Source organism: Acomys minous (assembly GCF_964271855.1).
Source record: "Acomys minous genome assembly, chromosome: 4".
Taxonomy (NCBI): Eukaryota; Metazoa; Chordata; class Mammalia; order Rodentia; family Muridae; genus Acomys; species Acomys minous.
In genome coordinates, this window is record NC_140486.1 from 62,380,211 (window position 1) to 62,406,671 (window position 26,461).

Consider the following 26,461-nt stretch of genomic DNA (forward strand, 5'->3'; position numbering starts at 1 on the left):
GGGAAAGTGCCCAGCCTGATTTATGATAGTGATCGGTAAATGGCTGGTTGTGGAGGCTGCTCTGGTTATTGCTCAAAACCTTTCCAGGAAAGCGAAGCAGCGGCGAATAAACTTAGAAATTAGCAAGTGGCCGTTCTCATCCATCTTTGCAATAGCACAGCTAAGAGCTTTTCCATTTTCACTCACTGCTTTATCATTTTGACTGAAAGACAATTCAGGAGATCTGGTTGTGACGTGTGTGTGTGTGTGTGTGTGTGTGTGTATGTGATCAAGTGTAACCCACATTTTCCCCCACCCCGACCCCTCCCCTCTCTCCTCCCCAGTATTTCCTCCTAACTTTAAGGGTTTTGTTCTGGTGGCTTATCCTTTCTCACTGAATCCACTCAGTGCTGCCTCTATGCGCACGGATGTAGAGCCATCTAGTGGAGCACGACAGCCTCTCAGGGACCACTTCCTTGAGGAAAACCTACTCTCCCACCCTGTGCAGGTATCTATTACCAATAGCGCCTCAGCAAGGCTTCACGATCCCTTCTGGCACCCACGCAGAGGCTTTATCTGGCTTGATCTTGCACCTGTTTCAGGGGTACACATTGGTAGCGGATGCTGATGAAGCAGAGGCAGGAAGGAGAGCACGTCTTTAAATTACTGTGTTGGGCTGATGAAAGTTTTACACTGCAGTGCTAAGTTCCTATTTCCAGGGAGAGAAAGGAAGAACTGAAAAAATGCAAATGCTGTAAAATATGAGGAGGCCTGTGGTATTAATGAGATGTTTATGCATGAGTAGATGAGACAGAAAATCTGGCATCCATAATAAGTCAAAGTCAGCAGAAATCTCCTTGCTTTTGTATGTATTAGTTACTTGGTTACTTTCCTCTGTGCTGTGGCAGAATGCTGATCAAGAGCAGCTTGATGGGGGAGAGTATCCTGGCTCATCATTTGAGATTCTATTCCACACTTCCAGGAAGACACAGCACCAGGAGCTGGAGGCAGCTGGTCGCATCATGTCTACAGTCAGGAAGCAGAGAGAGAGATGATAACAGATGCTCAGCACACGTTCTTGTTTTCACTCAGTCCAGGGTCCCAGCCCAACGAACGAGCTGCCTACACTTGGGGCAAGTTTTCCACCTCGCATTATTAGCTCTGCTATAGTCATGCCCGAATGTGAAGATCCATCTGGTCGGTGCTCTGACTCTCTTGTCTTACACATGGGTTACACTCATTGCCGATCTAAACACTGTGCTCTGACTTCCTACACGCTTTGCCATTCCTCTGCCTGTCTGCACCATAGAAAGTTATATTTTTTAAATAATTCTTTTATTTAGTGCACACAAAATGGGTTTTCTTATGAGTGTCATACTGTACCTTGCTCATATTCTCCTGCCACTACCCTGCCCCATCTCTCTTTGCTTGGAATCATTGACATTATTATCAGGAACCTTTGCTTCATGTAGCCATATACATTTATTTGTCTTTTTAACATGGTATAACTTGAAAGAATAATGGAATACAGTAAAAACTCACTTTAGAGTAATACAGTCTGAGCATGTCATCTGATATAGGTTTCCTCTAATTCAGGGAGAAAAATCACCATATCTGTGCTATAAAAAACATAATGCTATCTATTAAAGAACTGAAAGATCTAGAGGGTCCTAGAAACCTACAAGAACAACATCATGACTGGTGGATCTGGACCCACAGGGGTCTTCTCAAACTACTGCACCAACCAATGACAATGCAAGTAGTAAACATCAAACCCCTACTCTGATCTAACCAATAAACAGGAAATTCTCCAACGTTGTGTGGAGAGTGGGGACTGACTGTGACATGAACTCTGGTGCCCCATATTTGATCATTTCCCCTTGGTGGGGAGGCCTGGTGGCACTCAGAGAAAGAATACGTAGGCTACCAAGATGAGACTTGATAGTCAATGACCATATAGTGGGGGAGGAGGTCCCCCTTGGTCATAGACCTAGGGGAGGGGAATAGGGTGAAAGCAGGAGGGAGGGAGGAATGGGAGGATACAAGTGATGGGATAACAGTTGAGTTGTAATCTGAATAAACCAATAATAAAAAGGAAACTTAGCTAATCACATGTAAATCTTATACTTTCAGTCAGTCTTTATTAAAAATGCTCCACAATTTGAGGCTATTATCTGGGCTACAAAATAAATATGCCAGGCATAGACTCAGAAGCGGACGCCAAACAGATAGTGTGTAAGGTGCTAAGATGGAAGGAGGAAAGTCACTCTCCAGGATAGATAACTACACATTACAGAAGGTGAGAACAGGAACATTTGTGGTGTACTTTAAGGGCTGCAGTGGTGTGCTTTAGCGCCTAAACAGAACTAAAATAGTGACTTTTGAAGGGTAAAAAATGGCCTGATTTTAAATCGTATGTAAATATAGCACCTTGGTAACACTCCATTAGAGGTTCTTTGTAGATATATGCCAATGCGGATTATCTTCAAAATTAAAATGTATTGATTTGTTATGATAACTTAGTTTATGTAAGCAAATGCTAGGGGATATTTGCCCAAAATAGTTACTTACTTTTGAAACATTGGTATCCTATCTCACATGTAAAATTAGATAGTTCTGACCATCTTTTGATGATCTTTCTGGTATGTATTTAAAAAGTATCTTTTTCAATGAAGAAGATGTTTCAGAGCATCCTCTCAGACAGATGTGAGATGCAATGAGGTAACCTAAAAAATAGATCCTAATAATTCCTAGGTCAATTTACAAAGGCACCCAGGCAGCTCTCGCTGGATCTAATACTTGAGATATCTAAGCATTGCTGGGGCATAGAGAACAGCTGACTGTGTCTGTTTTTGAGACAGGATCTATGGATCCCAGCTAGCCCTTGAAATCACCCTTTAACCAAAGATGGTTTTGACCTTGATCTTTCTGCCTCAGCCTCGGGGATGCTAGGAGTACAGGCTTGCACCACCCGGCACAGCTTTATATAAAGATGTCTTAAGCACTAACAGACAAGACTAATAACCTAAAGCAAAAGTGGGTGGAGCCTGTTGCCTACTGACAAAACTCACATTTCATTTCAGAGCCCCCATGCACTACTTTGTTCTTGAAGCACATCATTAAGGCTTGGTCTCTTAACTAGAATTTTTAGCTCATTGAGAATACATTTTTCTTTCTTTTTTTTTTGGGGGGGGGCTCTCATTCTTGATTGCTTTCTATGGGATGTATCTTTTTATTCCTTCTGTGTCCTGCTAGCTTATTTTGCTACTCTTTAACTTTCATTGTTGCCATGAAATAATCTGTTCTTTTTTTGTTTGCTCTAATTCTTTCTAAAAACTCTGCTTTCCTACTTAAGACATAGACCACATTGTCTATGTAAGAATACAAAATATATTTCCTGTACACACTTTATGTTCATGACTGAGATCTTTATAACAAAGGGGAAGTTAAAAGGAAAATTAAAAAAAAAAAGAAGCAGATTCATTAAGCAAATAACTTGAGAGTCTTCAGAACCAAAGGCACAAAGCTTTCAGTCTGTGTTTCTTGTTCTGCTGGGATGAATGAGACCAGAGGTTGCAGGCAGCACACAGCCCATAGTAACAGGCCAAGGGGTGCCTGGCAAAGCCTGGTGGGCTCCTTTCCTCCTCCCCAGACTCCAGCAAAGAGGATGCTGCTCACATGAACGTCTGAGGGTGAGATTCAGGATTAGTAAGAAAGTCCCTCCTTGGAGTTATGACCTGCTTCAAGAGCAGAGGCTCAGACCAAGGTGATCTTACTTTTGCTGTTTTCTCAATAAGTAAAATGGCTCAATGAGTTTTACTATTTATTTATTTGTTGAGATGGAGTCTCACATAGGCAGGGCTGGCTCTGAATCTCTCTGATCCTCTGCCTCCACCATCTGAGTGCTAGGGTTAAAAGTAGGTGTCATAGCCGGGCGTGATGGCGCACGCCTTTAATCCCAGCACTCCGGAGGCAGAGGCAGGCAGATCGCTGTGAGTTCAAGGCCAGCCTGGTCTAAAAAAGTGAGTCCAGGACAGCCTAGGATACATAGAGAAACCCTGTCTCAAAAAAAAAAAAAAAAAAAAAAAAAAAAAAAAAAAAAAGAAGTAGGTGTCATTATAGCCAGGGCAGGTAGTTCCAAGACTCAAAGGACCTCACGTATGCTAGGCAGGCACTCTCCCAACTGGGAAATAGCTCTAGTGCCTAATGAAGCCTTAGCCAAGTGTTTATTTTGACTGAAAATAGCAAAATGTAAGCTGCAAGGATTAAAGCTGAACTGTGTTCGTGTTTGGTCCTTCCTTTCCCTTGTTCCACTCCAGCAGCCTTGATTTGAACAATATAACATGCTCCCTTACCATCCATCAAGGGTAAGCTGGATCACTGGAAACACGAACTCCAGATGGCCAAGTACAACAAAGTCAGCATACCTGACTTCAGACACAAAACCTCTAGAGACTGCTGCAAGGTACTCAGCCCTCACCTACACACACCCAGGCACGGTGGGTACACAATCCCCTCCCCCCAAAAGAGTGTATGAAGCCTGTGGAAATGCTCCCACAACATAGATAAGAAGCACATTGATTTATTTTATTTTCCAAAATGTCCCTCCTTTTCACTGACTATTAGGTAAGCTAACATTTCCTATAAACAGAATTTCTACTTTTACAATAAAAACTCAAGTCGCCAAGAATTTCTTATCAAACTAACATTAACGTTGTCAGTGCCAAGAATGTGGAATAAATGCGAATGGGCAGCTACTGCTAATTTTTAACAAACGGTCCACTATACAGTCTTTATATTTTCTTGTGGTGGATTTTTATTTTTAACTGTGCATATATGTGTATGGCTGTGTAGGGCTCTGAGGATATAACTGCAGTTGGGTGTGGACACCGCAAGAGGGTGCTGGATCCTGTGGCGGAACTGGAGTTACAGGTTGTTGTGAGTCACTCAACTTATATTCTGGGAAATGAACTCCTTTACCCTACAAACCAGTGCCCACGTTGACCGCTGAGCCACCTCTTTATTCTCCATGTCCTTTCCATATCCTAAGAAAATCTATCTCATATCAGAGAAGCATTTCACTGGCGTTTCACTAAAATTTTAACATTAAATTCTGTAAAGCCTTGAAACAAAGCAGAAGTCGGCAACCATGTTTCTAGTGAATAGCAAAGTTCTATTTTATGATAAAAACTTAGATATTTTAATACATTTACTTAGACATTTTGAATCTTCACAGATACTTTTACTGAGATGCACACGATTCACTCAGTTTAAGATCTGGTATTGTATTAAAGATTGATATTATCTTGTTCTGAAGTCAATTTAAGTAACTAATGCAAGGACAGTGGGGAAATGGAGAAACTGTGCTGGAATGTTCCTGCACATCTTACGTGGAGAGTGAGAGCCTTTGCAGGTTCACTTTTCTTTGTCATGATGCCATCTTCCTGTTAGAGAGCATCACTCCTTGGATGCGTTGTGAGACCAGTAGTTTGTGCCGATGAACCTTGGCAGATATGCTACATGGTTCTAGTGTTGCGAGGAGACTGTTATCCTGGTGAATCTTTATCCATGGCCTATCATTTTTACCATCCTGTTTACAGACTCCTGTTTGTCTTCATTCAAGCAGGCAGTTGGTGAACAATGTTAAGACCCTAGTACCTTCATTTAAAGCCTGTTTTAGGTCACAGGATACAAAACTTAGGTAAATATAATTTATATCTCTTCATGTTTTATGAGAAAAACCAGCACTTCAAAAAATTTTGTTAGAAACAAATCTTTATACAAATGGCATGACAGAATGAATCACTCCCTTTCACCACATCAATCTTGACACAGAAAGCGTAATGAATATTTAATGAGTTAGTGAACTCGGCTGAGGGCTGTAGTACTAACAGTAAAATATCACCTTAAATCAGCAACTAAACTGAACCGGGAATACACCTCTTACAGTGTTCCTGGGGCAGGAGTCTCAGTGCTGAGAGCCCCTGCGTGGAGAGTGATCGGAAAACAGGATGCATGCCTACAAATCTGTGACAGCACCAGGGTCTCAACGTCCTCTCGGATGTTTAATGAACTCGGCCAGCTTGTCTGTCTTAGGATATCTTATGTAGAAAGGGCCCTAGCTTCATCCGCATTTGCTTTGGAGCGAAGGAGAAACGAATTCTGCCAAGCAGGGTAAAAGAGAAATAAGCAGGGAGCGGCTCCTAGTTCAAGGACGGCTGATCCCGGGTCCTAGGCAGCAATGAGAAGGTCGCTGGATGAGTTGGGCAAGGCAGAGAGGACGCTTAGGAGAGACAGACAGGCTAAGGAGGTGGAGCGGCCTAGCAGAGTGCGGAGACTGGACTGGTATAGAGGCCCGGGAGGCGCGAGCCACTAACGGACAGACGCCAAAGCAGACGAGCTAGAGCTGGTATAGAGGGTGAGTTGGGGCTATAAGGCCTGAGCCATGGACCGTCTAGTGCCCTCTGCACACTAGGGTGGCAGCAGTGGCCCTGGGCTACTACCTCTTCTTCTTCTGTCCCTTGGCCACCTAGGGATGCTAAGTCCACTCCTTTAGCTGACGAATTTCCTGTGTCTGGAGCAGAATTCAAACAGGAAGTTTCAAGCTATTTTACCCTATCACTTGTGAGGCTCCCTGGTCGTGGCTCACATGTTATTCTTTTGAGTCGCTAATGATTGGTTCTGAAAAGTGTGTGTGTGTGTGTGTGTGTGTGTGTGTGTGTGTGTGTGTGTGTTAATTAAAAGGTGTTCCCACTGAACTCCATAGTGAATAGCTTCTTTGGGAAAGATGGTGAGTTTTCAATTTCCCTATTTACTCTAAATCATCAAAAAGGGAGCCAGCCACTACCACATCTCCAACTTCAAAGGATAACAATGTCCAGTTCTTCCTTGACCCAGGTCCCACTGGCCACCTTCAGATCCAGAGCTCAGCCATCTCCTGGCATCAAGTCAGAGCACGTGACTATTGCTCCATTGACATCCTTCCACTGCTGGGAAATGTGTGAGCTGGCCAGGTAGCTCCCATTCCTGCTGACCACAGCATGCTCTGTCTTTGGTTTCTTTCGGCCTCTTGACCCTCATAGAATGTTCTTGCTGAAGTTCATAACTCCTGTAATTCCCTTGAGGTTTCTTGGACCTAGAGAGGAAATAGGATTAAAATCACCACTTACACAGCAAAGAACTGAGAGGAGTAAATGGCTCATCTCAAACCGCATCCAGCAATTTGTAGGACTTTTAGCTGTTTATGCAGCACTTGTCCATTTTATCGTGAATATACAATGCTCCTCATTTTATTATTGACTTTGAGGATTTATTTGTGAACCGTAGCAAGATAATTCTCGGAGCTGTCAGGGACATGACATGGAGACTTAACGGACTTCACGGGCTGCCCTCAGAGGGTGCTGGCTTTTCTACTTTCTGTCACACAGTCTGCAGACACCCCTCTTTCTGTCCCCCTTGGAATATAGAGGGTGCCATTACATTAGCTTCATCTAGCACTCTAGAAATATGATTTCTAAGAGATCTAGATCCCCCCTCAACACACACACTTAGTACCTAAACAGAATACCTAGGCACATGCCAGATTCTTTGTCCCAGGGGATTCTTCTGCGCATTTTAGATCATCTTTTTTACCCATGGGGCTGCTAAATGTAAGTGGATCTCTGATGAAATAGGATGAAAAATTTCCTTAAAAGTGTGTGTGTGTGTATACATCCATGTCCCATGTACACATGTGTAGGTCAGAGGACAACTTGCTGGAATCAGTTGTTTTCTTCCACCATGGTGGGTTGAGAGAATATGACTCATGGCAGTCAGGATTAGTAGCAAGCAATTTTACCCACTGAGCTGTCTTATTAGCTCAAACAAGACAGATCTTTTGTTTGTTTGTTTGTTTGTCTGTCTGTGTGTTTTGTTGTGGTAGGTTTTTTTTTTCTGTTTTGTTTTTATTTTGGTTTTGATTTTTCAAGAAAGGGTTTCTTTGTGTGGCCTTGGATGTCCTGGACTTGCTTTCTAGACCAGGCGGGCCTTGAACTCACAGAGATCTGCCTGCCTCTACCTCCCCAAGTGCTGGGATTACAGGAGTGTGCCACCACCGCACCCAGCTCAGCAAGACAGTTTTAAAAGAGCTCTTCTTCATTACAATAAACTAAAGCCAGTACTTCTTTACTCATTCTTTTCCTAGGCAGATGGGACTGGCAGCTACTGAGAGTGTTCCCTGCTAAAACTCTAGGCTGGAGTGCACAGAAAATGGCAAAGAGGCAGATAGATGATGATTAAGGAAAAACAGACCGAGCAGCTGGAATATGTGAAATAGTTGAAGACTGTGTATTCTTTGTAGCCAGAAATATAGTGAGAGAGTTGATTTGATAGTGTTGTAATCATATGGGTACGCCTGGTAGGAAAACAGCCTGTCTACAGCAGATTCTGTGCATCTGAGCCCTAATGGCCATGGTGTTGTAGAGTCTAATTTCTGCATAGTAATGCCGGCAAGGAAACATGTAGGAAAGCACTCACTCCCTTGCTTACAAACAAGGCTTTGTTTTATAGTGCAGGCTTCTCTTAAATTTGTAGCCTCTCACCTGAGTCTATCATGTGATAAAATTACAGGTGCATGTCATCACACACAGCTAATTCACATTTTTAAATTAATATTTAGCTCAGTTTATTAGCTATTATCATACAATATATTTTGACTGTATTATTTCTCCTTCCCAAATCACCCCAGCTCCTCCTATACCCATCCTGCTTCATATTATCTCAGGAAAAAAAAACCCAGACAAACAAAAGTAAAAAAGACAAAGAATACCAAACAAGACACAATAAAAAGCACATACAAAATACCATGGAGTTCATTTGTCTCCACCAACCACTTCTCAGCATGGGGTCTAGAGTCTGGTTGATATGCCCTGTGGCACACCATCAGAGATCGATGATGGCCTATCCCCCCCCCTCTCTCTCTTACTCTTGGTCTGTCTCTGTCTCTCTGTCTCTCTCTCTCTCTCTCATAAAGATCAAGTTGCAAGTAGTTTTTTGGTTAGGTGTGGAGCTTTTTTCCACTACCTCCTATTTGTGCTTTGATTTTGTTCAGATTGAATTTTGTAGGCATATGAGCTGTCACATTCACTATGTATTTATAGATGCATCAATTCTCTTTTTTTTTCAAGATGTTCTTTCCTTGGAGTCATACATCACTTCTGGCTTTTACAATCTTTCTACTTCCTCTTCTTTGCATACGTTTCTTTGGCCAATGACCCAACAAGATGAACCCATTCCTAGTATTGTGGGGTTCTCAGATAACATAAGATGTCTAGTTAGGGCATTGTCTCTCCCATTACATGGTAATTGCACTTAAATCTCTCCCGGGTATGTATTACTGAGCTCTTATCCTCAGTTACAATGCCATGTAAAGAAATGAAGATCTCACACATGAGAGTAAGAAGAGACTAATTATTTAGAACCTTCTACACATGGGACTCAGCCACTGATGCCCACACTACACAGAGACCTGAAGGCACATGTGGTGACATAATGGGAAGGCTCAAATGATGTGCTGCTGGAGGAGAATGAAAGAGGCATGGAGCATCCAGTGTTATGAGTTTTGGGGGAGCTAATTTGGGTTTCCCCGATGGCTCTGAGTTGGAATTAGGGACCTTGTCAGGTAAGATGCTGGTAGTCACTGACACAGTCGAGCCTGTTCTGAGTTGATTAATGACGTTTATCTTTGATTTTGCAGATCAGTATATACATAAGTTCCAGACCAAAGTACTATTTTCATGAATGTTCTATATATTTGGTCTTTCGCTGATCATAAAAACTCATCCATATAATGGAAATCTGAGATCTGAGGAAGATAACCATTGTTTTTACAAACATAAAATGGGTTGATAAAACCTAGTTCATAGAATTTAAATAAATAATGTTTATTGATTGTTTATGACACACTGGGTATTGAATTAACCTATGAATGCTATTTTTTATTATAGCTATGTGGTGTGTGTCTGTGTGTGTGTGTGTGTGTGTGTGTGTGTGTGTGTGTGTGTGTGTTCATATGTGTGCATTGTGCATGTGCCATGATGTGCTTGTAGGGGTCAGAGGACAATTTGAAGGAGTTTTTCTCTCCTTGTACCATGTGCATGCCTAGGATCAAAATCAAGTCATCAGTGTTGGCAACAAGTATCTTTTTTCCCTGCACCATCTAGCCAGCCTTGTGTAGGCTGTTTCAATCCTTTGTAGTAGGATTATAAGGCATTATAACTTTTACCATTTTCAATTTCAAGAGGCAAAGGTCAGCACTCCACATACTTTAACTATCTCCTCCAAAGCCTTATTGCTAGTGATAGGGCCTGGGAATTTAATCCCACATGTAACAGATTTTTCAAGCTACAGTCTTTGATACATCATTAAGCTGACTAATCCCCTATTTTCTCCACAATATCTGCCTGTTTTATATTATGTTTACCATCACTTACATTTTGTTCCGTTTTCTGGATACTCAGGGCATATTTGTGTAAATATAGCTAACTAAAAAAATATTTCCTTGTGGACTGAAGGGATTCAGTCTTTTTTCACAGGCTTGAAAAAAAATGTTGAATTTATATAATCAAACACCAGGAAAATGGATGAGAGGCCTGTCTATTAAATTATTAATATTTAGAAATTAAAAAACAGTGATGTACAGGTAACAAAATGGATGGAGGCAGGAAACGATACAGCTGAAAGGATGCAGAGTTCCTGGAGTTCTGCCAACAGAACACTCATGCTGATGGCTAGCAAGACGGTCCTTAGACAACATAGACAGTTATTTTTCTGTCACTTTTGTCAAATAAAACTTTAGGAGTTGTTTCTTGAAAGAAAAGTTGTCCTTAATTCTGATGGTTGTATCTCTTTTGATTTATCCAGTAAACACCGTGTGCGATGGTACTGGCCATAGGACTTCTGTCTTCTAGTTAATATGTTCCTGTGAGAGATTAAATGATTACATACAGCTCTTGAGTTATTTTTACATTTTAATGTCAACCATATACTACTCAGTGGATATATTTGAATGTAAATTTGGAAAATAGACATGCCAGCAATATGATGCTTGAATCTTCTAGAACAGCATTATCAAACCACAATGCATGTAGCTGCATGAGGTTATTGTGAGTCAAAGGTGGATAATGGAACCAGAGATTTTTTTTAAAGTTTGATAAGCTCAGTGGCTATGGTATTAAATAACATGGAGGCTCAAAAGCAAGTTTTTTTTTTACTTTAATTTGCTGTTGCGTAGAATGAATTTTACGTCTTTGTTGCTCTATGACCATCACTACTTCAACCCAAAACTTTAGAGATATTATCTCACAAAGCTCAATGACCCTTTCAAAGAAACATTTCTGAGCCTCTCACATTTATCCAGTGCTATAAACATTCAAACCTGAATCAGAGAGAATTTCTGCAGTCCAAGATACAGCAAAATATGCTGATGATTTAGGAATTTGATATCTGAACTATCAGAGTGTTGGTAGGCCCAATAAGTGGCAATTAAACACTTGCAACTGATTTCCTCTTAATCCTCTTTCTTCTATTGCATCTAGACTCTCACATGACAAGGGGGAGTGGAGCTGTAAAGATGGCGCACAGTGATGAGAACTGTTTCTGATCCCACTGTTTCCCCCCCAGGTATGGCGATGACAAATGTTTGCTATCTCGGTTGAATTTATATGACCAGAAGAGCAGTTTTCATTATCCCCACCCCATCCTTTCCATCCCCAGTTTTGTTTGTATCTGCTTGATATCTCAAATGCATTCAGATTTATTAATTTCTTTAAGTTCAGTAATACGATGCCAGACACGAACCAATATCCTCCCCTTCTGGGCCTAGATAATTCTGTCATACCATTTCATTCATTGTTAATGGTTCCTTGTGGCATGGCAGCAAACCATACCAGCACGACAGAATTTATAGCTAAAATAATTTAAATTAGTTAGCAGATATTATGCCATAGGATATTGTATAAAATGTCACCCCTGGCATCCAAATATGTACTGTACAATTTACTTCTTTACCTACTAATTTGCACATTTTGAGAAAATGACTCTAAGATGCTTTCGGCATAATTTCTTTGTAACAAATCCCCAATTGTTTCTTATTACCTTTGATTTTCTTATTCTCCAGATGGCAAAATTGCGCTGTTTGTCTGTTGTCTTACTAAGCATAGATTTCTTACTCAATACTATTATTTATATCTTTGTATTATTTTTCAGCAAATGAAAACTGTTTCCCCTGACTCAAATTTTAAGAACATAGAAAATTAGTCCAAAGTTCATTTTTCAAGTCAGGCTTAATGATTCTCAACAGCTATATTATTGTGTGTGTTTTGTGTGTGTGTGTGGGGGGGCAGTGTGTTTAGGCCAGAGGTCAATCTCTGATATTTTCCTCAACGCTCTCCCTACTTCCTTCTTTTTTTTTTTTTTTAAATGTATTTTTAGTGTGTGTGTGTGTGTCTAGTGTGGCATTATTGTGTATGAAAATGCTATGTGTGGTGTATACCAGTGTGTGAAGGGATACACGTGGAAACACAGGCAATCATTTTCTACCTTCAGTTCTTGAGAGAATCTCTCAATGAACCTAAATCAAATTGATGAGCCTGGGTTGGCTGGCTGCTTCCACCTCCACTTTCATCTTGTGAGACAGAGTCTTTCAATGAACTTGGCGTCAATCAGGCTAGGCTAGGCGTCAATCAGGAAGGCTGCTGACCTTCAGGGGTCTGCTAGAGCCTAAGCCCACAAGTCTGGGTTCACAGTCTTGTACGACCGCACTCAGCTTTTACATCTATTTCTAGGGCCTGAGCTTCTATCTCTGTACAGCCTCCTTTTCCTGGGGGGAGCGCTCTCCAGCCCCTTCTCCAGATTCTCTGACTGAGACAGCAGCTCACTGGTTTGCCTTAGCTGGATGGCCACTGAGCTTGAGGGGTTCCCTCTTTCCTCCCCTCCCCCCCACATGCACTAGGGTCCCATTTTAGGGGTGCAAGGACTCCAAATTCAGGCCCTTATTATTGAGTGACAGGGACTTGATTTACTAAACTATCCCTCAAGCCCTTGGATGATTTTAATTTCTATTTTGGGTACTAACGTATTACTTAGTATTCAAAGTGCACAATTTGTAGGAAAATATACTATGTTGATCTATTTCTAAACCCAAATACGTAAAAAAAGAATCTGAATATTTGGATTTAAAATGCTTCAATAACAGTAATTTGTAAGAGCCTTATGTTTTGCCCCATGTCATAATGATGACCTTACAATGACTTTCTTTCCAAAATATATAGGAAAGCCTGTCTTTCTATCAATCAAAAATGTCCAAAGAAAATTGCTGTTGAATTATGGGCTAGTCACGGAGTGGAAAGCCATTGAGGTGCCCCACTGTTTAGAATGAAGCCTGTAACAGAAAACCTCAGAATTTTATTAAATTTTCTTAACTAATAGCTTATAGCTACAGTTAGGAAAAAAGTGAGGCTTCGCAGTCCAACTTCACCCTGCTCCTCATTTTCTGATGGAGCTCGGCCACACATCTCCTTTCCCTGCAGATCACTCACTGGCCTCTGGCAAGGAACCAGAGGCTGAAAATGGAGTGACAGGTAAGAGGGGGCAGAGAACAGAGTCAACCTGCTTCTAATTTAGCTCGCAGGCTCTGCAGCCAGGAAAGACCCTGTGACCTTCCACAGAGGTCATATTTAGGAGGAGTTGGTCTTTCCACGTTTATTAGATTTTAATTTTGGAACTCACATGAGATAGAATTCTTTTCTTACTTAGCAACATGTGCTTCGCATTAATTCAGTAGTCTACGGTTTTGAAGAGGATCATTTCGGGAATCTTGATGCACAAAAATCTGATACGCCCTGGAGACCCTCCGCCAATGGCTCGGGGTCCTTTTGCACAAGTGGGAAAATCAGCCCCAGGTAGCAGTTCTCAGTAGAACAACAGAAGCTGAGTCCATAGGAAGGCAGGGACTACTGGAGGCTTATCCAGTCTTTAAGCCCCACAGGGCCTTTAAAATGCACTGGCACAGTGAATTGCAATACCTCCAGAGAACAAACAGATTCAGCTTTCCAAATTGATGTTAAATACTGACTCGTATAGTTGTATAGTTATTACCACAGGATGGTTAGGAACATCACTGTTTGTTATGAAGACACTCATTAATCTTCTTTTCCCCTTAAGGCCACAATAATCATTGAGAAGCAACTTTCTATATTTATTTCCTTAAAATATTCAAAAAGACTGAGAAAAGTCAGTGTGTGCGCATAAGGGCATCTTTTAGGGAAAGTAACAGAGAGAGGAGGGAGAAGAGGAAAGATAAGAGAGGGAAAGGGAGTGAGTATATGTGGGGGAGAGGCCGGGAGAGAAGCAGGGATCGGATTAAACACTAACAAGTACGTAGGAAATATATTGCAGCCTTCCTTAAGTGGCCTTCATAACTTCAGCAGAAATATTTGTGACGAAAGAAAAAAGTGTAGTCCCATTAGCAATATATGTTGCTGTGTAGATGGCCCGGATCTTAGGCTAAAAGCTGAGGCCTACCAAGAATATCCTGCTCTCTAAGGCAGCTAATCTTCCATCCCACAATCTTCATCCACAATCAAACCAAGGTCCTGCTAACCCTCTGGGACTTTTGTTTCATTGCAGTGTGGTCCTCGGGGCCACTGAGCACCCTCTTGCCGTGTGCCATCTTCTCCAACTTGGCATACCAGCAGTGTTGTAGATTTCTTTATTTTTTTAAACTTTTAATTTGTTCCCTTTACATCCTGATTGTAGCCCCCTCTCTCGTCTCTCCTCTCAGTTCCACCCTCCCTCCGCCATTCCCCTGTTACTTCTGAGAAAGGGGTGCTCTCCTCCCCTATAATCTGACCGCAGTCTATCAAGTCTCAGCTGGACTGCCTGCATCCTCTTCCTCTGTGGCCTGGCAAGGATGCCTCATCAGGGGGAAGTGATCAATAAGTGGGTGCCAGGGTCATGTCAGTGGTAGGCACAACTCCCCATATTATGAGACTGTGCTGCCAATCGAATACATCTGAGCAGGGGCTGTAGGTCATCACCATGCATGGTCCTTGGTTGGCTCCAATTATCTCCTTGTGGAGAGTCTGACGCCTCCAGGTCTTCTATGTGCCAGGTCATTCAAAAGACGCCCTGCGCTGCAACACATAGTTTGGCTGTGAGTATCAGCACCTGCTTTGATCTCCTGCTGGGTAGAATCTTTCAGAGGACCTCCACCGTAGGGTCTCACGCTGCCCCATCTCTTCGACCACTTCCGGTGTCTATTCTATTTGTCCTTCTGAATAAGAATTGAGCATTCTCTCTAGGGCCCTGCTTGTTTTTCCGCTTCTTTATGTCTGTGTACTGTAGTGTGGTTATCCTGTATTGTGAGGCTAATATTCACTTATAAGCAAGTATATACCATGTGTGTCTTTCTGGGTCTGGGATAACTCACTCAGGGTGATCTTTTCCAGCTCCATCCATTTGCCTGCAAATTTCAATGTTTCCTTGTTTTCAAAAGCTGAGTAATATTCCATTGTGTTATAAACCACAGTTTCTTTAATTATTTTTCAATTGAGGGACATGAAGGTTGCTTCAAGATTGTAGCTATTACAATTAAAGCTGCTATGAACATAGTTGAGCAAACGTCCTGTCCTTGTTGTATGGTGCAGCGCCTTTTGAGGGTATGCCCTGGAGTGATATATCTGGGTCTTGAGATAGAGTTGTTCCCAATTTTCTGAGAAAGTACCAGATTGATTTCCAAAGTGGTTGTACAAGTTTCACTCCCATCAGCAATGAAGGAGTGTTCCCTTTTCTCCACATCCTCGCCAGCATGTGCTGTCACCTGAGTTTTTGATCTTAACCATTCTGAAAGTGGAATCTCAAAGTTGTTTTGATTTGCATTTTCCTGATGTCTAGGGACATTGAACATTTCCTCAAGTGTTTCTTGGTCATTCAATATTCCTTTGTTGAGAATCCTCTGTTCAGTTCTGTACCCGATTTTTGATTTTGATTTTTGCTTCGGTGATGTTTAATTTCTTGAGTTCTTTATATATTTTAGATATTAGCCCTCTGTGAGATGTAGGGTTGGTGAAGATCTTTTCTCAGTCTGTAGGCTCTCACTTTGTTCTGTTGACAGTGTCCTTTGCCTTAGAGAAGTTTTTCAGTTTCATGAGGTCCCATTTATTGATTGTTGATCTTAGAGCCTGGGCTATTGGTGTTCTGTTCAGGAAGTTGTCTCCTGTGCCAATGAGCTCAAGGCTCTTCCTCACTTTTTCTTCCAACAGATTTGTTGGATGTCTAGTAGGCTGAGGCTTCCAAGTATGGGTGTGGCTGGAATCCTCTTGCCATGCCCTTATGCAGCATAAGTACACTAGGAATGGACCCCTGAGTTCTGTACACTTTCTCGGTCCTGCCACAGCCTCCTAGGGCTTAGTCGCAACTTCTCTTCCCAGATGTTGCATACATTTAACTTGTAGTAGCTAAAATATGAAAGCTCCTTTGTTGACATCTATGTCTGAATACTTCCTCACCAACAGTAGGATGTGTCGGAAGGCTGCAGCAGGATTTTGGAAGTGGAGACTCCTGTAGGAAATTGGTGTCCCGGAGCAGACCTTAAAGTTTTATACCCTAGGCTATGTCCTGCCTGCTGTCTACTACTGATTACAAAGACACCAGTGGCCTCACGTTCTCATAGCCATTCTTTGCCCACCATCATTTGCTATTTTTCTTTTTAAGGTTGAGGTAAAATTGACCCTTCCTCCCTACAGTTCTTTTTTTGTTTTGTTTTGTTTTTGTTTCTATGTGTGTTTTGTTGTTGTTTTTGATTTTTTCCTTTGCTTTGTTTTGTTATATTTGCCAGGTGCTGTGTGTGTGTGTGTGTGTGTGTGTGTGTGTGTGTGTGTGTGTGTGTGTTTGGTTCTTTGTTTTTTTTTCCTTTGTTTTGTTTTCTTATGTTTGCCAGGTGCTTTGCCATAGCAGTGGAAAAAGTAACTAACATATGCCACCAGAAAATAAACACAAAACACTCTTTCATTACTCTTACTGTTTAGGATACTGCAATTTAGAGACTGAGTAGGATCCAGGCAATTACTGCTTTTCTCCCCTAGCCCTAACCCTGAGATGAACTACCACTCAGTCTTTCCCTGAGAGCAAATGCAAACTGCCATCTCCACATACTCATCTGATGGACTGTTTTCACAAGCATGCTCTCCCTAGCACGAAAGAGAAGCTTGGTAACCCAGGAACTTAACAACCCTTCCTTTGAAGACTGGTTCCTGATGGAGATGGTGACATCACTGGCAGTGGCACCAGTAACAGGATGAGTTTGAGGCTGTATATAGAAATTTACATCACAATAACTGTGAGTTTGTTTTAGCATCTGTTGGAAAACACATTAGGAGGAGCTGCTAATTTGTAGTATTGGTTCAGCAGGTGCTGTTGGCAGGCTGTGGACACAGGAAGTGATGTACACTGTCTAACAGTGCCCAGATGTGAAACATGGAGAGATGGTCTTACTCTGGTGAAAGATCAGGTTCTTGAATTTAAAAGAGAAGCTAATCATTAGGTTCATAATTGAGATGGTACACACTTCAAATGCTCCAAGGAATATGGGGAAATTATATAGCTGTTAGCAAAGAGAATTTCTCAGTAAACAATTTTTCCTATGCTATATTTGTTTAATCCTTGTCTTTCAGTTAGATGCAATTCATTGTTTTAGTTCTGAGGAGAAAGGTCAGCAACAACTGGATGTATTTCTATTACTAGTTTCCCAGCTCATTTTAGGCAGTAATGTTTGCAAGCCACTGATGAGTACTTTTGATCAGTTCTTCAACTTAACAGGGTGAAAGTTATACAATCAATGTGCTTTAGCAGAACAAAGGTTACTTTTTGATGAGGTCACACCACTGAGGGTGAGCTTGTCCCATAGTGGCAGCTCTACCATCTGGAGCACATGGCTTCCTTGGTTGCCATGGGAAGAAGAATGGAAAGGCAATTGACATTGGCATGCTCTGGTCTAACCTACTCCCCACTCCAATGACCCGAAGGCCAGGTTTACGGTCCATCTGACACTATCTTCAATTAAATATAGTTCTCCTGTGAAACAAGCAAGAGGAATTTACATGGTGACCAGACAGTGTTCTCTCTAACTCAGTGCCCAAATGTAAACCATAATAATTGGAGAATGTTAAATTAAACTTTCTTCATTCTATATCTCATATTATATTTGCTGATAATTAGTTATAGGTTGACAAAATCAGAATCTTAGAATACATTGAATCCCAAATAGGTTTATTATGTTCAGGCTTAGAAGCTAATTGAACGTTTGCCTTTCAAGGACAATTTGGATTTTTTTTTTCATTTTGGTAAAAAGGTTCATCTTTCTTAGAAGATCATTCTGTGTGGATAAATTAAAGCTGAAGAGATTAAAATAAGTTTATAAAATAAGTTTATAAAGCCTGCCACTTTCTTCTAATAGTGTCTACATTTTATCACGTGTCATAGTTTAGGCTTCTGTTGGATAGCCAGTGGTTCTCATGCTTGGTTTCCTGCTTGAAAACACTGTATCCGCTCTGCTTTGCAACCCAGTGATGAAGGCTAGTGAATTATGTCATGCTCACCCCGCACATTTATAGACAAACCTGACCTTTGTTCCCATTTGTATTCTTTGTTAATGGGCAGCTCCTTGTACTGAAGGGGTGACTGGAAATATTTTCATGTGTTTTTTTTTTTCAAGAGGGATGTATACTGATGTTATTATAACTTATTTTCTCTCTTTTAAATGATTCACTTAAGGTATCTGTCCATAGCAGGAAAATGTGGCTTTAACGCTCTGGCCCTGTCCTTTCCTAGTCTCCAGTATATTTTGCTGCATAATGACTTAATTTTTGAGATATTATTGTAAATTCTATAAGAAAAGACATTTCATGTTACTCATTTAGTAGATTTCGCTTTGCTCCCTAGCAGCTCCCCTGCTGCCCCTTCTGCGAATGTCTGTTTTACGGAGACTGCCAGCTCTAACACATGTGCTCATATTTTCTTCTTGAGTATTGCACCTTTTTCTAATCATCCTATCTCTCATTCAGAAAGTCTTTGTTATTAAAGTTTAATCAAATGTCCCCTCTTCGTTTGTAAGACCATTTAGGCAAATAGCTGAAGTGCTTTATAATGTATGAAGTCACAGCCCTCATGTCTGTATGCATGTGTGCATATTTAGTGGCATGCTCACTCATATTATTTTTTCTATAGTTTCATCTCTGAGTGTCTTATTGTTTTTGAGATTTTTAACCTACCTTGTATTTGAGACCATGTAGTTCAAAAATCTTAAGCAGGAACTGTAGTCATAACCCGTGAACCCATTCAACCACGCTTCCATGTAAAAACTGGTTGGGGAGTGCCGCCCACACTACTATCATTTTAATACACACAGCAGCCCATTGAGACGTTCTGAGAATTGTATTTATTTTGTTTCACTGCCAGGACAGTAACTGTAACCCCTCCCTGAGACCTTGCTGGTCTCTCCAGCAGGTGTACTTGGAGTCAGATTTCTGGAGAAAGCCGGCCCTGAGCCGCCCAGAGGCAGAGTCTTCCCAAGAGGTTTTACTTAGGCGTCTTGAGGACAGCTTTGTAACATGGGGCCAGTGGGCCGTTGTGAGAAGCAGATGCACCTATAACATGTTTCAAGTGTAAATTCTTGTGTTTACCTTTCTTGGCCAACATTCCCACAGCTGTTTCTAAGTTTGTAACATGTCTGATTTTCTAGGGGAAGGATTGGTGTAGATGATTTTTGTATCACGTAATGTGTCTGTCAGAAATATGCCAACAAGGTCAATAAATAATTACTGACATTCTAAATAAATAGAACCAAAATGCACATTTTGGGGAAACAAAAGTAGTGTCTGAAAATATAATGTACTTTCTAACTTAGAAACTTATTGATTACATTTAACTTTGAAACTTCAACTTTGCCATCATCTGTGGTTATACATTTTAGACCAAATACAGTTATTAATTGTGAACACGTGAAACACTCTCTATTTTGTCAGATGCTGTGTTTCTGTGTGACAACCATAAAATTGTGTGATGTGAGTCAGCAGTGAGTTAGGATTTACTGCGTGATGTCGACCTATGAGATAACAACAGGAGGAAAGTTGGTCCAAGCTGCTTGTCATTCATTGGTTCTCAGGTCATTACCAGAAGATGCAGGACTCATCTATCCACTTAGATGACTTCTGGATACAGTGGGAGATGAATTGTAGAGTGCATATACAGAAAATGCCTCAGTTCTAATTTTATTTCTATAAGGACAATGCATTAATCCTTCCTAAGATGTGGATTACTTTGTCAAAACCATGAGGTATACGATTTAGTGTGTCTTAACTGGATATGATATAGGTATAAAAGTAGTAGCACACTATCAAGGAAAGAGTTTAGAAACCACAGTAATAGAGTTTAAACATTCAAAGAATAAATCATTATAGATGGGAGTAAGAAAGCTGTTGAGAAATCTTCTTTCTATGCTCTTATTTATTGGTTTCCAATACTTTCAGCATTGTCATGAAACAATGCATCAGTATATAACAGAAAACAAAAACACCTGAGGGTATTCCCTGAGAAATTGATTCAGAAGCCACAAATTATTGTTTGCTCCCACTGTGTTGTGGATTTTCTAGAATAAGATCCTAAAATGTGCAGAATGTGTATGAAACATGTAATTCAGCATTTGATGGGCGCATGCTCAGTATTGCTTTCAATGTTTTTGCTGTGTTTGACAAACATTTTTCTTCACTGTTTCCTGAAATATCTTTGGAAATAGACACCAGGGATGGGTCTTGATGATTGCATCTGAAATACAGACTTAAAAAAAGCCTTGTCTGCAAGCTTTATAGAACATACGTCTGCCCAGTAATTTTCTTTCTGTGTTAGTGACTCAATTTTGACATATAAAAGCATGTTTTCAGAAAAATTTCTACTATTCACAGTGCAATTATTCTTGATTTTTAATCTGTTAAACTTTAATGACAGAAAATGCGAGTGAGTGAGAAACAGAGACAGGGAGAGGAGAGAAAGACAAAATGTTTTAGGCCTCTCAGATCTTCAAATTCTTGGAAAGAATTCACACAGACTGACATATTCAGGGAGACTACGGACAAAGCACAGAATGAAGCTGAGATATTGAGCTGTTGAAGTTTTAGTGAAGTAGGCAGATGTCTTACCTTGACAGGTAATCTTGCATAGAGACCTCAGCAGCATCAAAATGAGTACACAGAGCAATAGCAGGCCTGGTGCCTGTGGCTTGCTTCTGTGGGTGCCATGGGAACGGTGTAGACTATGCGACAAAGAAGCACAGGATGACAACCGTGTAACCAATGATATTTCAATTCTCAGCCCCATGTAAAATTGCCCTACTATTAGCAAATACATACAAAAAGCTGGTCAAACTGGTAAATACCTTCTCAAGGTACAGATTACATAGTTTATCCTTATTCCACTAAAACATAAAACAATGATCTAACCAAGACGCATGCTAAACTTTGGTAAGTGGATCAATGCCTGGATGCAGTAGAATAGGCACACACACACACACACACACACACACACACACACACACACACACACAATAGTCTAGAACATAAAAGTGCATGTGGGTAAGAGGATGCAGTCTAATATCTTTGTTCCTTCCTGATTCCTTCCTATAGCATCCCTAAGAAAAGGTTTTGTAGCCGCCTCACCATTTCTAGTGATCCAAGGCTGCTGCCTTACCACATAGCCTCGTTCATTGTTGAAAAACTCAAATTACCAGAATCACATCTGCATGGTTGTCAAACATGCCACCTTCTGGTGTGCACCACCACCTGTCATGCACACTGCCATTTTGGAACAGCCTACAGAAAAGGAAAGCAGCTCTAGCTTTCTTCCATCTCTGCTCCCCAGCCCCACCATCTGTACCATGATCACTGTGAGGCACTTGTTGGCAGACAGCAACCTGTTCCTAGCCATAGTTGTGGCCAGGGATTGAGACTAGACTCAGACTTCAGCTAGCATCCTCGTTTCCTGGCAACAGTTTATTGACTGGATCAGATTACAGACAGATGACTCAACTAAGACTAATTAAAATCCTCTGAGGGCAGCTGGAATCATATCAGAGGAAGCTAGCTATTTTTGAAGGCCAAAGTTCTGCAGTGTAAAACTCAAAATATCAGCAGCCAAACTTTCTATCATCTTCAAAAGGCTAAGATACAGAATAGAGTGATAATGAAGACAACTGAGGAAAAAATGTGAAGCTGGGGTCTAGAGAATTCTGAGGACACTCCTGTCCCCAGTTTTTTCATTCATGGACAAGAGGTAGATCTCACTATATGTTCTCTCTCTCTCTCTCTCTCTCTCTCTCTCTCTCTCTCTCTCTCTCTCTCTCTCTCTCTCTCTCTCTCTCTCGTGTATGTGTGTGTGTGTGTGTGTGTGTGTGTGTGTGTGTGTGTGTGTGTGTAGTGGATGTGCATGTGTGAATTTGAAGCCATGTACATGCAGGTGTGGGGGCCAGGGATCAAAGGCATCTGTCTCCTATGATTCCCCACCTTATATTTTGAGACAGGTCTTGCTGACCCTACATTTCAACCTAATATGACAGACTGGCTGGCCAGTGATCCATGGAATCCTCCTGCCTCTGCATCCTCAGCTTCAGGCCTCTAAGTACAAGCCCACCACCTCCTTGGGGGAAGAGCACATCCTGTTCTCTAGAGCTAAAGTTTGAGGTGTCTGTTAGGGTGCTGGTATGCATGCAGGAAACTGAACTCTGGTCCTGCGGAAGAGCAGGAAAGCATCTCCCCATCTCCTAATCCACATTGTTGTAAGTGGGTGCTGGGTGTTTGAACTCCGTTTCTCACGCTTTCTCAGCACACACTTTACCAACTTGGTGTCTATCTCCCTGCTCCCACTGTCTCTGCTATAAATGCTGCTTTTTACGCTTCTTCGTTCTGATTTGACTACACTGGGTTTCTCTCACCAACAACTGTAGAAGAAACCCTTGGTATTAGTATCATCTGGATTAAGGTCTTTTCACTGTACCTCTGTGAACATCCAAATCCAACTATGGACCTTGGTCAGGGATAGGACTTTGCTTTCTGCCTGCTGTCATTCTTCACCATCTAGAGGAACACGGAGTGTTCACTCCTGTCTTTATTCAACACCCTACAGGGACTTAGATGTCTCTTAGGATATTTTACACACATCTTGTTTGAATCATGACCTTCAGTATGTTTTAAATCTTAGTTCTCGTTATGCAGTGAAAATATGGAGACAAGAGAAGTTCTAGCAGGAACTGTGAAGGATGTAATATTTTCAGCTTCTTGGCAAGCTAACAAACTGTCTTTTCTCTGTAATAAAGAAAGCCTGAGGGTTCCAGGCAGGAGGGTAGGAGGATTTTGGTAAATTGTCAAGTGAAGTGCAATAGATCCTTCTGTTGCTTTTAATTTATACTTTAGCATTAGGGCTGGTTCTAGAATTAATAATTACTTACCATTGCAATTTCTGTGACATTCTGAGCACATTCTTTCTTTAGGAGCCATGAATTTTCATTAGCTATGCATGGGAAATTCTTCTCTCCAATTGACATATGCCAGACCTGCTTATTCTAGTCAGATGACACTTCCTCCAGGAAGACATCAAAGAGTATCTTCAAGTATATATATATGTGTGTGTGTGTGTGTGTGTGTGTGTGTGTGTGTGTGTGTGTACATCATGTGTGTGTGTGTGTGTGTGTGTGTGTGAGAGAGAGAGAGAGAGAGAGAGAGAGAGAGAGACCATTGGACAAAATGTTTTCTAAATTTCATTGTGATGTATTAGCTTTTTTTTTTTTAAAGATGAAGATCCATGTATCCCAGGCTAGTCTTAAACTTACTAAATAGATGAGGATGACCACGAACTGCTCCTTTGCCTTCATCTTCTAAGGCTAGGATTATAAGTGTGTGCCATCACACCTGATTATGCAGTACTACGGCTAGAACTCAGACCTTTGTGCACACTAGACTGGCACTCTTCCATTTAACCTACATCCCCAGCCCCAGTGTGATGCATCCTTCCCAATGGGTCATTTAGAGTGCATTTCTTCATTTCTATAAGTAGAATAATTTTCTAGTCATTTTTCTCCTTTTTAGGACTTCATTTTGAGATAATTATGGATTCACAGAAGATTGCAAAGAAATACAAAACAAGATGCATCCTCTTTCTTACAGATGACCTCCTCAATGTCTTCTTAACATCATAATGTTAGCATAGCAGTAGCATATAAGCAAAGTAGTATATTCAAATTTTACTAGCAACACTGATCGATATAGTGTGTGTGTGTGTAAAGTAATGCTGTGCAGCTCTGTAGCTAACACCACAGTTCTTTGCCTGTACCACCCATTCCTTCATCTAAATATTTGCACATCTTTAGCTCTGGACAACTATTACTTTTTTGTTTCTTAGTAATTTGGTCATTTTGTGACTATAAATGGAAGCACACAGTTTGTACCCTTTGGGGACTGTCTTATTTTTTCTACTCAGCATCTTAATTTTCTGTTCATCCAAATATTTGCCTACATAAGAGTTTAAATTATCTGTTCCACTCCTTTCCTTTTTTCTAGATTGTATCTCATGATGCCAGTTTAATCTCTAAAGAATGTTTCATGTAATAAGCAAGTCTTGATCGTTAGGGATACAGCTACTGAGAAGGTTCTTGTACATGTGTGAGTGAAAGTGTGTGCTCTCTTAGAGAACGTTCAAGAGCTCAATTGTTGATTCCGTTTGATAAGTTCTTTGCTTCTAATGTTAAAAGGAACTGAAAAACCATTTTCCAGAACAGCTGTACTGTTTTACAATCTGGAAACAATGACCAGTGACCCAATTTCTCTGCATCTCTGCTAGAAGCTGGTGTTCTATTTTAGTCATTCTGCTGGGCATATTGGGGTTTGTTTGCACTTCACTCTTCTATTAGGACCACATGTTAAGCTTCCACTTATACCTTCCTGATATTTTATTTATATGTAAAATATATAAATACACTTTACTGAATACATTTGGTGTTGCTTGTATAAATATGTATTTAGGCCTGACCAATTTGGATTGGATAACCTGTTTGATTGGCTATCCAATTCCTTTTCATTTAGCACAGTTTGCTATTAATTTTGGATCTGTGTAATATGTTCTACAATATTAGAATTTTATTCTCACACTAGCAATATTTTAAACTAATAACTACAGATTAATTTTCATTCACAGCATTAAATTATTTTTATTTGTAATTAGGTTTTAGAATACTGTCAAAAAAAATCATGCCAGAAGATGAGGACAATCCAGTTCATCCTACAAGTAATGAAGATAAGAAAGAGACAGGTGATTTCCTTTCCAAGGGCTTCCCCTCCCACAAACAGATGTGTAAACAGAACCCGGTGCTTCACATAACACAGCAACTGCAAAGCTGGGTCCGGAGTTTGGAAAAGCAAAACTTGCAGTGATGAGGAAAGGGAAATGACACAAAGGAGCATATTGCCTTATGAATACCCTTTGTCTGAATTTTTCTCCTCTCATTTCTGTTGTGATATTTACCACTTAGCAAGGTACTGAGTGACACAAGCAGTGCCATGGTATGCTTGACTCAGGTCTTCCAAGATCATGGCCATCAACTGTCTATGACTCTCCCCCTGGTATCTTGAGACTGGCCATGTGGTATTAAATGAATATTTTGACGTCCTAAATTTTATAGCATTATCTATCAGTTTGCATTATTTTTACTTCCATTATCACTGGAAAGATATCAATACCCTTTTCCTATTGGAGAGTGAAATGTTGATGGGCATGAGCTGGGAAGAGCTGAACCCAAGCATCAACCCTTGTATCTTCAGCATCTTACCATCCCTAAACTCTCTGTTTTCTGTGTACACCAGCCAACCACTGCACAGAACATAAGGCTCCTCTATGCAAAATTCTGAGGTGTCCCTGCTGTGAAAAGCCTCAAGAACTTTGTTTGTCCTTGTACCTTTGCACTTAAAAATACCAAGTTTTTAGGTGTAAAGACATCTTTCATAATGACATATCAGACTTAATTATACACCATTTTCTTAAAGAGGTCTGCCAATGTTAGGTTTTTTTTTTGGCTGACTTCTGGGCACTGTATTCTGTATCTGGCACAATATTTTTACTGACCACCCTAGGCCTTCTTTCTCTCATGTTTCATTATCAATCATGATGAGCAACTATGGTCAAAAAGAAATATTCATAATATTTCAAATAAGCAAAAGATTGTATAATAATTCTCTGTCCTCAGTTAAAATAAATGACAGAAGATATTACCAAAATTTTGCAAGTTTTGTAGCTATGTTATTTTGTACATGCCAACAGTGTTTTCAAAAGACTTCCATTTATACATTATTTTGGACAAGAATTTATGATACAATTAATTTCAATTTTATAATCAAACTACCTTTTTACAAAC

The 26,461-nt window shown here is 40.6% G+C and overlaps 1 protein-coding gene and 1 long non-coding RNA gene across 5 annotated transcripts in view; one reads left to right on the forward strand and one right to left on the reverse strand.

Annotated features, from left to right (window-relative positions):
- Positions 1 to 771: 771 nt before the first annotated feature.
- LOC311596713 lies at positions 772 to 6,149 on the reverse strand. The gene is made up of 3 exons (XR_014778945.1): positions 5,885 to 6,149; positions 2,551 to 2,705; positions 772 to 1,005 (listed from the first exon to the last, which is right to left on the reverse strand). It is a non-coding gene; the product is annotated as an uncharacterized lncRNA (long non-coding RNA).
- Positions 6,150 to 6,230: 81 nt separating this feature from the next.
- Positions 6,231 to 26,461, forward strand: part of CCDC178 (coiled-coil domain containing 178) — a 321,895-nt gene continuing 301,664 nt past the window's right edge. The window contains exons 1-3 of one of the 4 annotated variants that reach the window (XM_084780437.1): positions 6,231 to 6,397; positions 11,553 to 11,634; positions 25,274 to 25,362. In XM_084780437.1, the coding sequence (XP_084636563.1) occupies positions 25,302 to 25,362 (61 nt within the window). In that variant the 5' untranslated portion in view covers positions 6,231 to 6,397; positions 11,553 to 11,634; positions 25,274 to 25,301. The remainder of the gene's footprint in view (positions 6,398 to 11,552; positions 11,635 to 25,273; positions 25,363 to 26,461) is intronic. The other 3 variants (XM_084780438.1, XM_084780435.1, XM_084780436.1) reach the window with 3 other exon arrangements.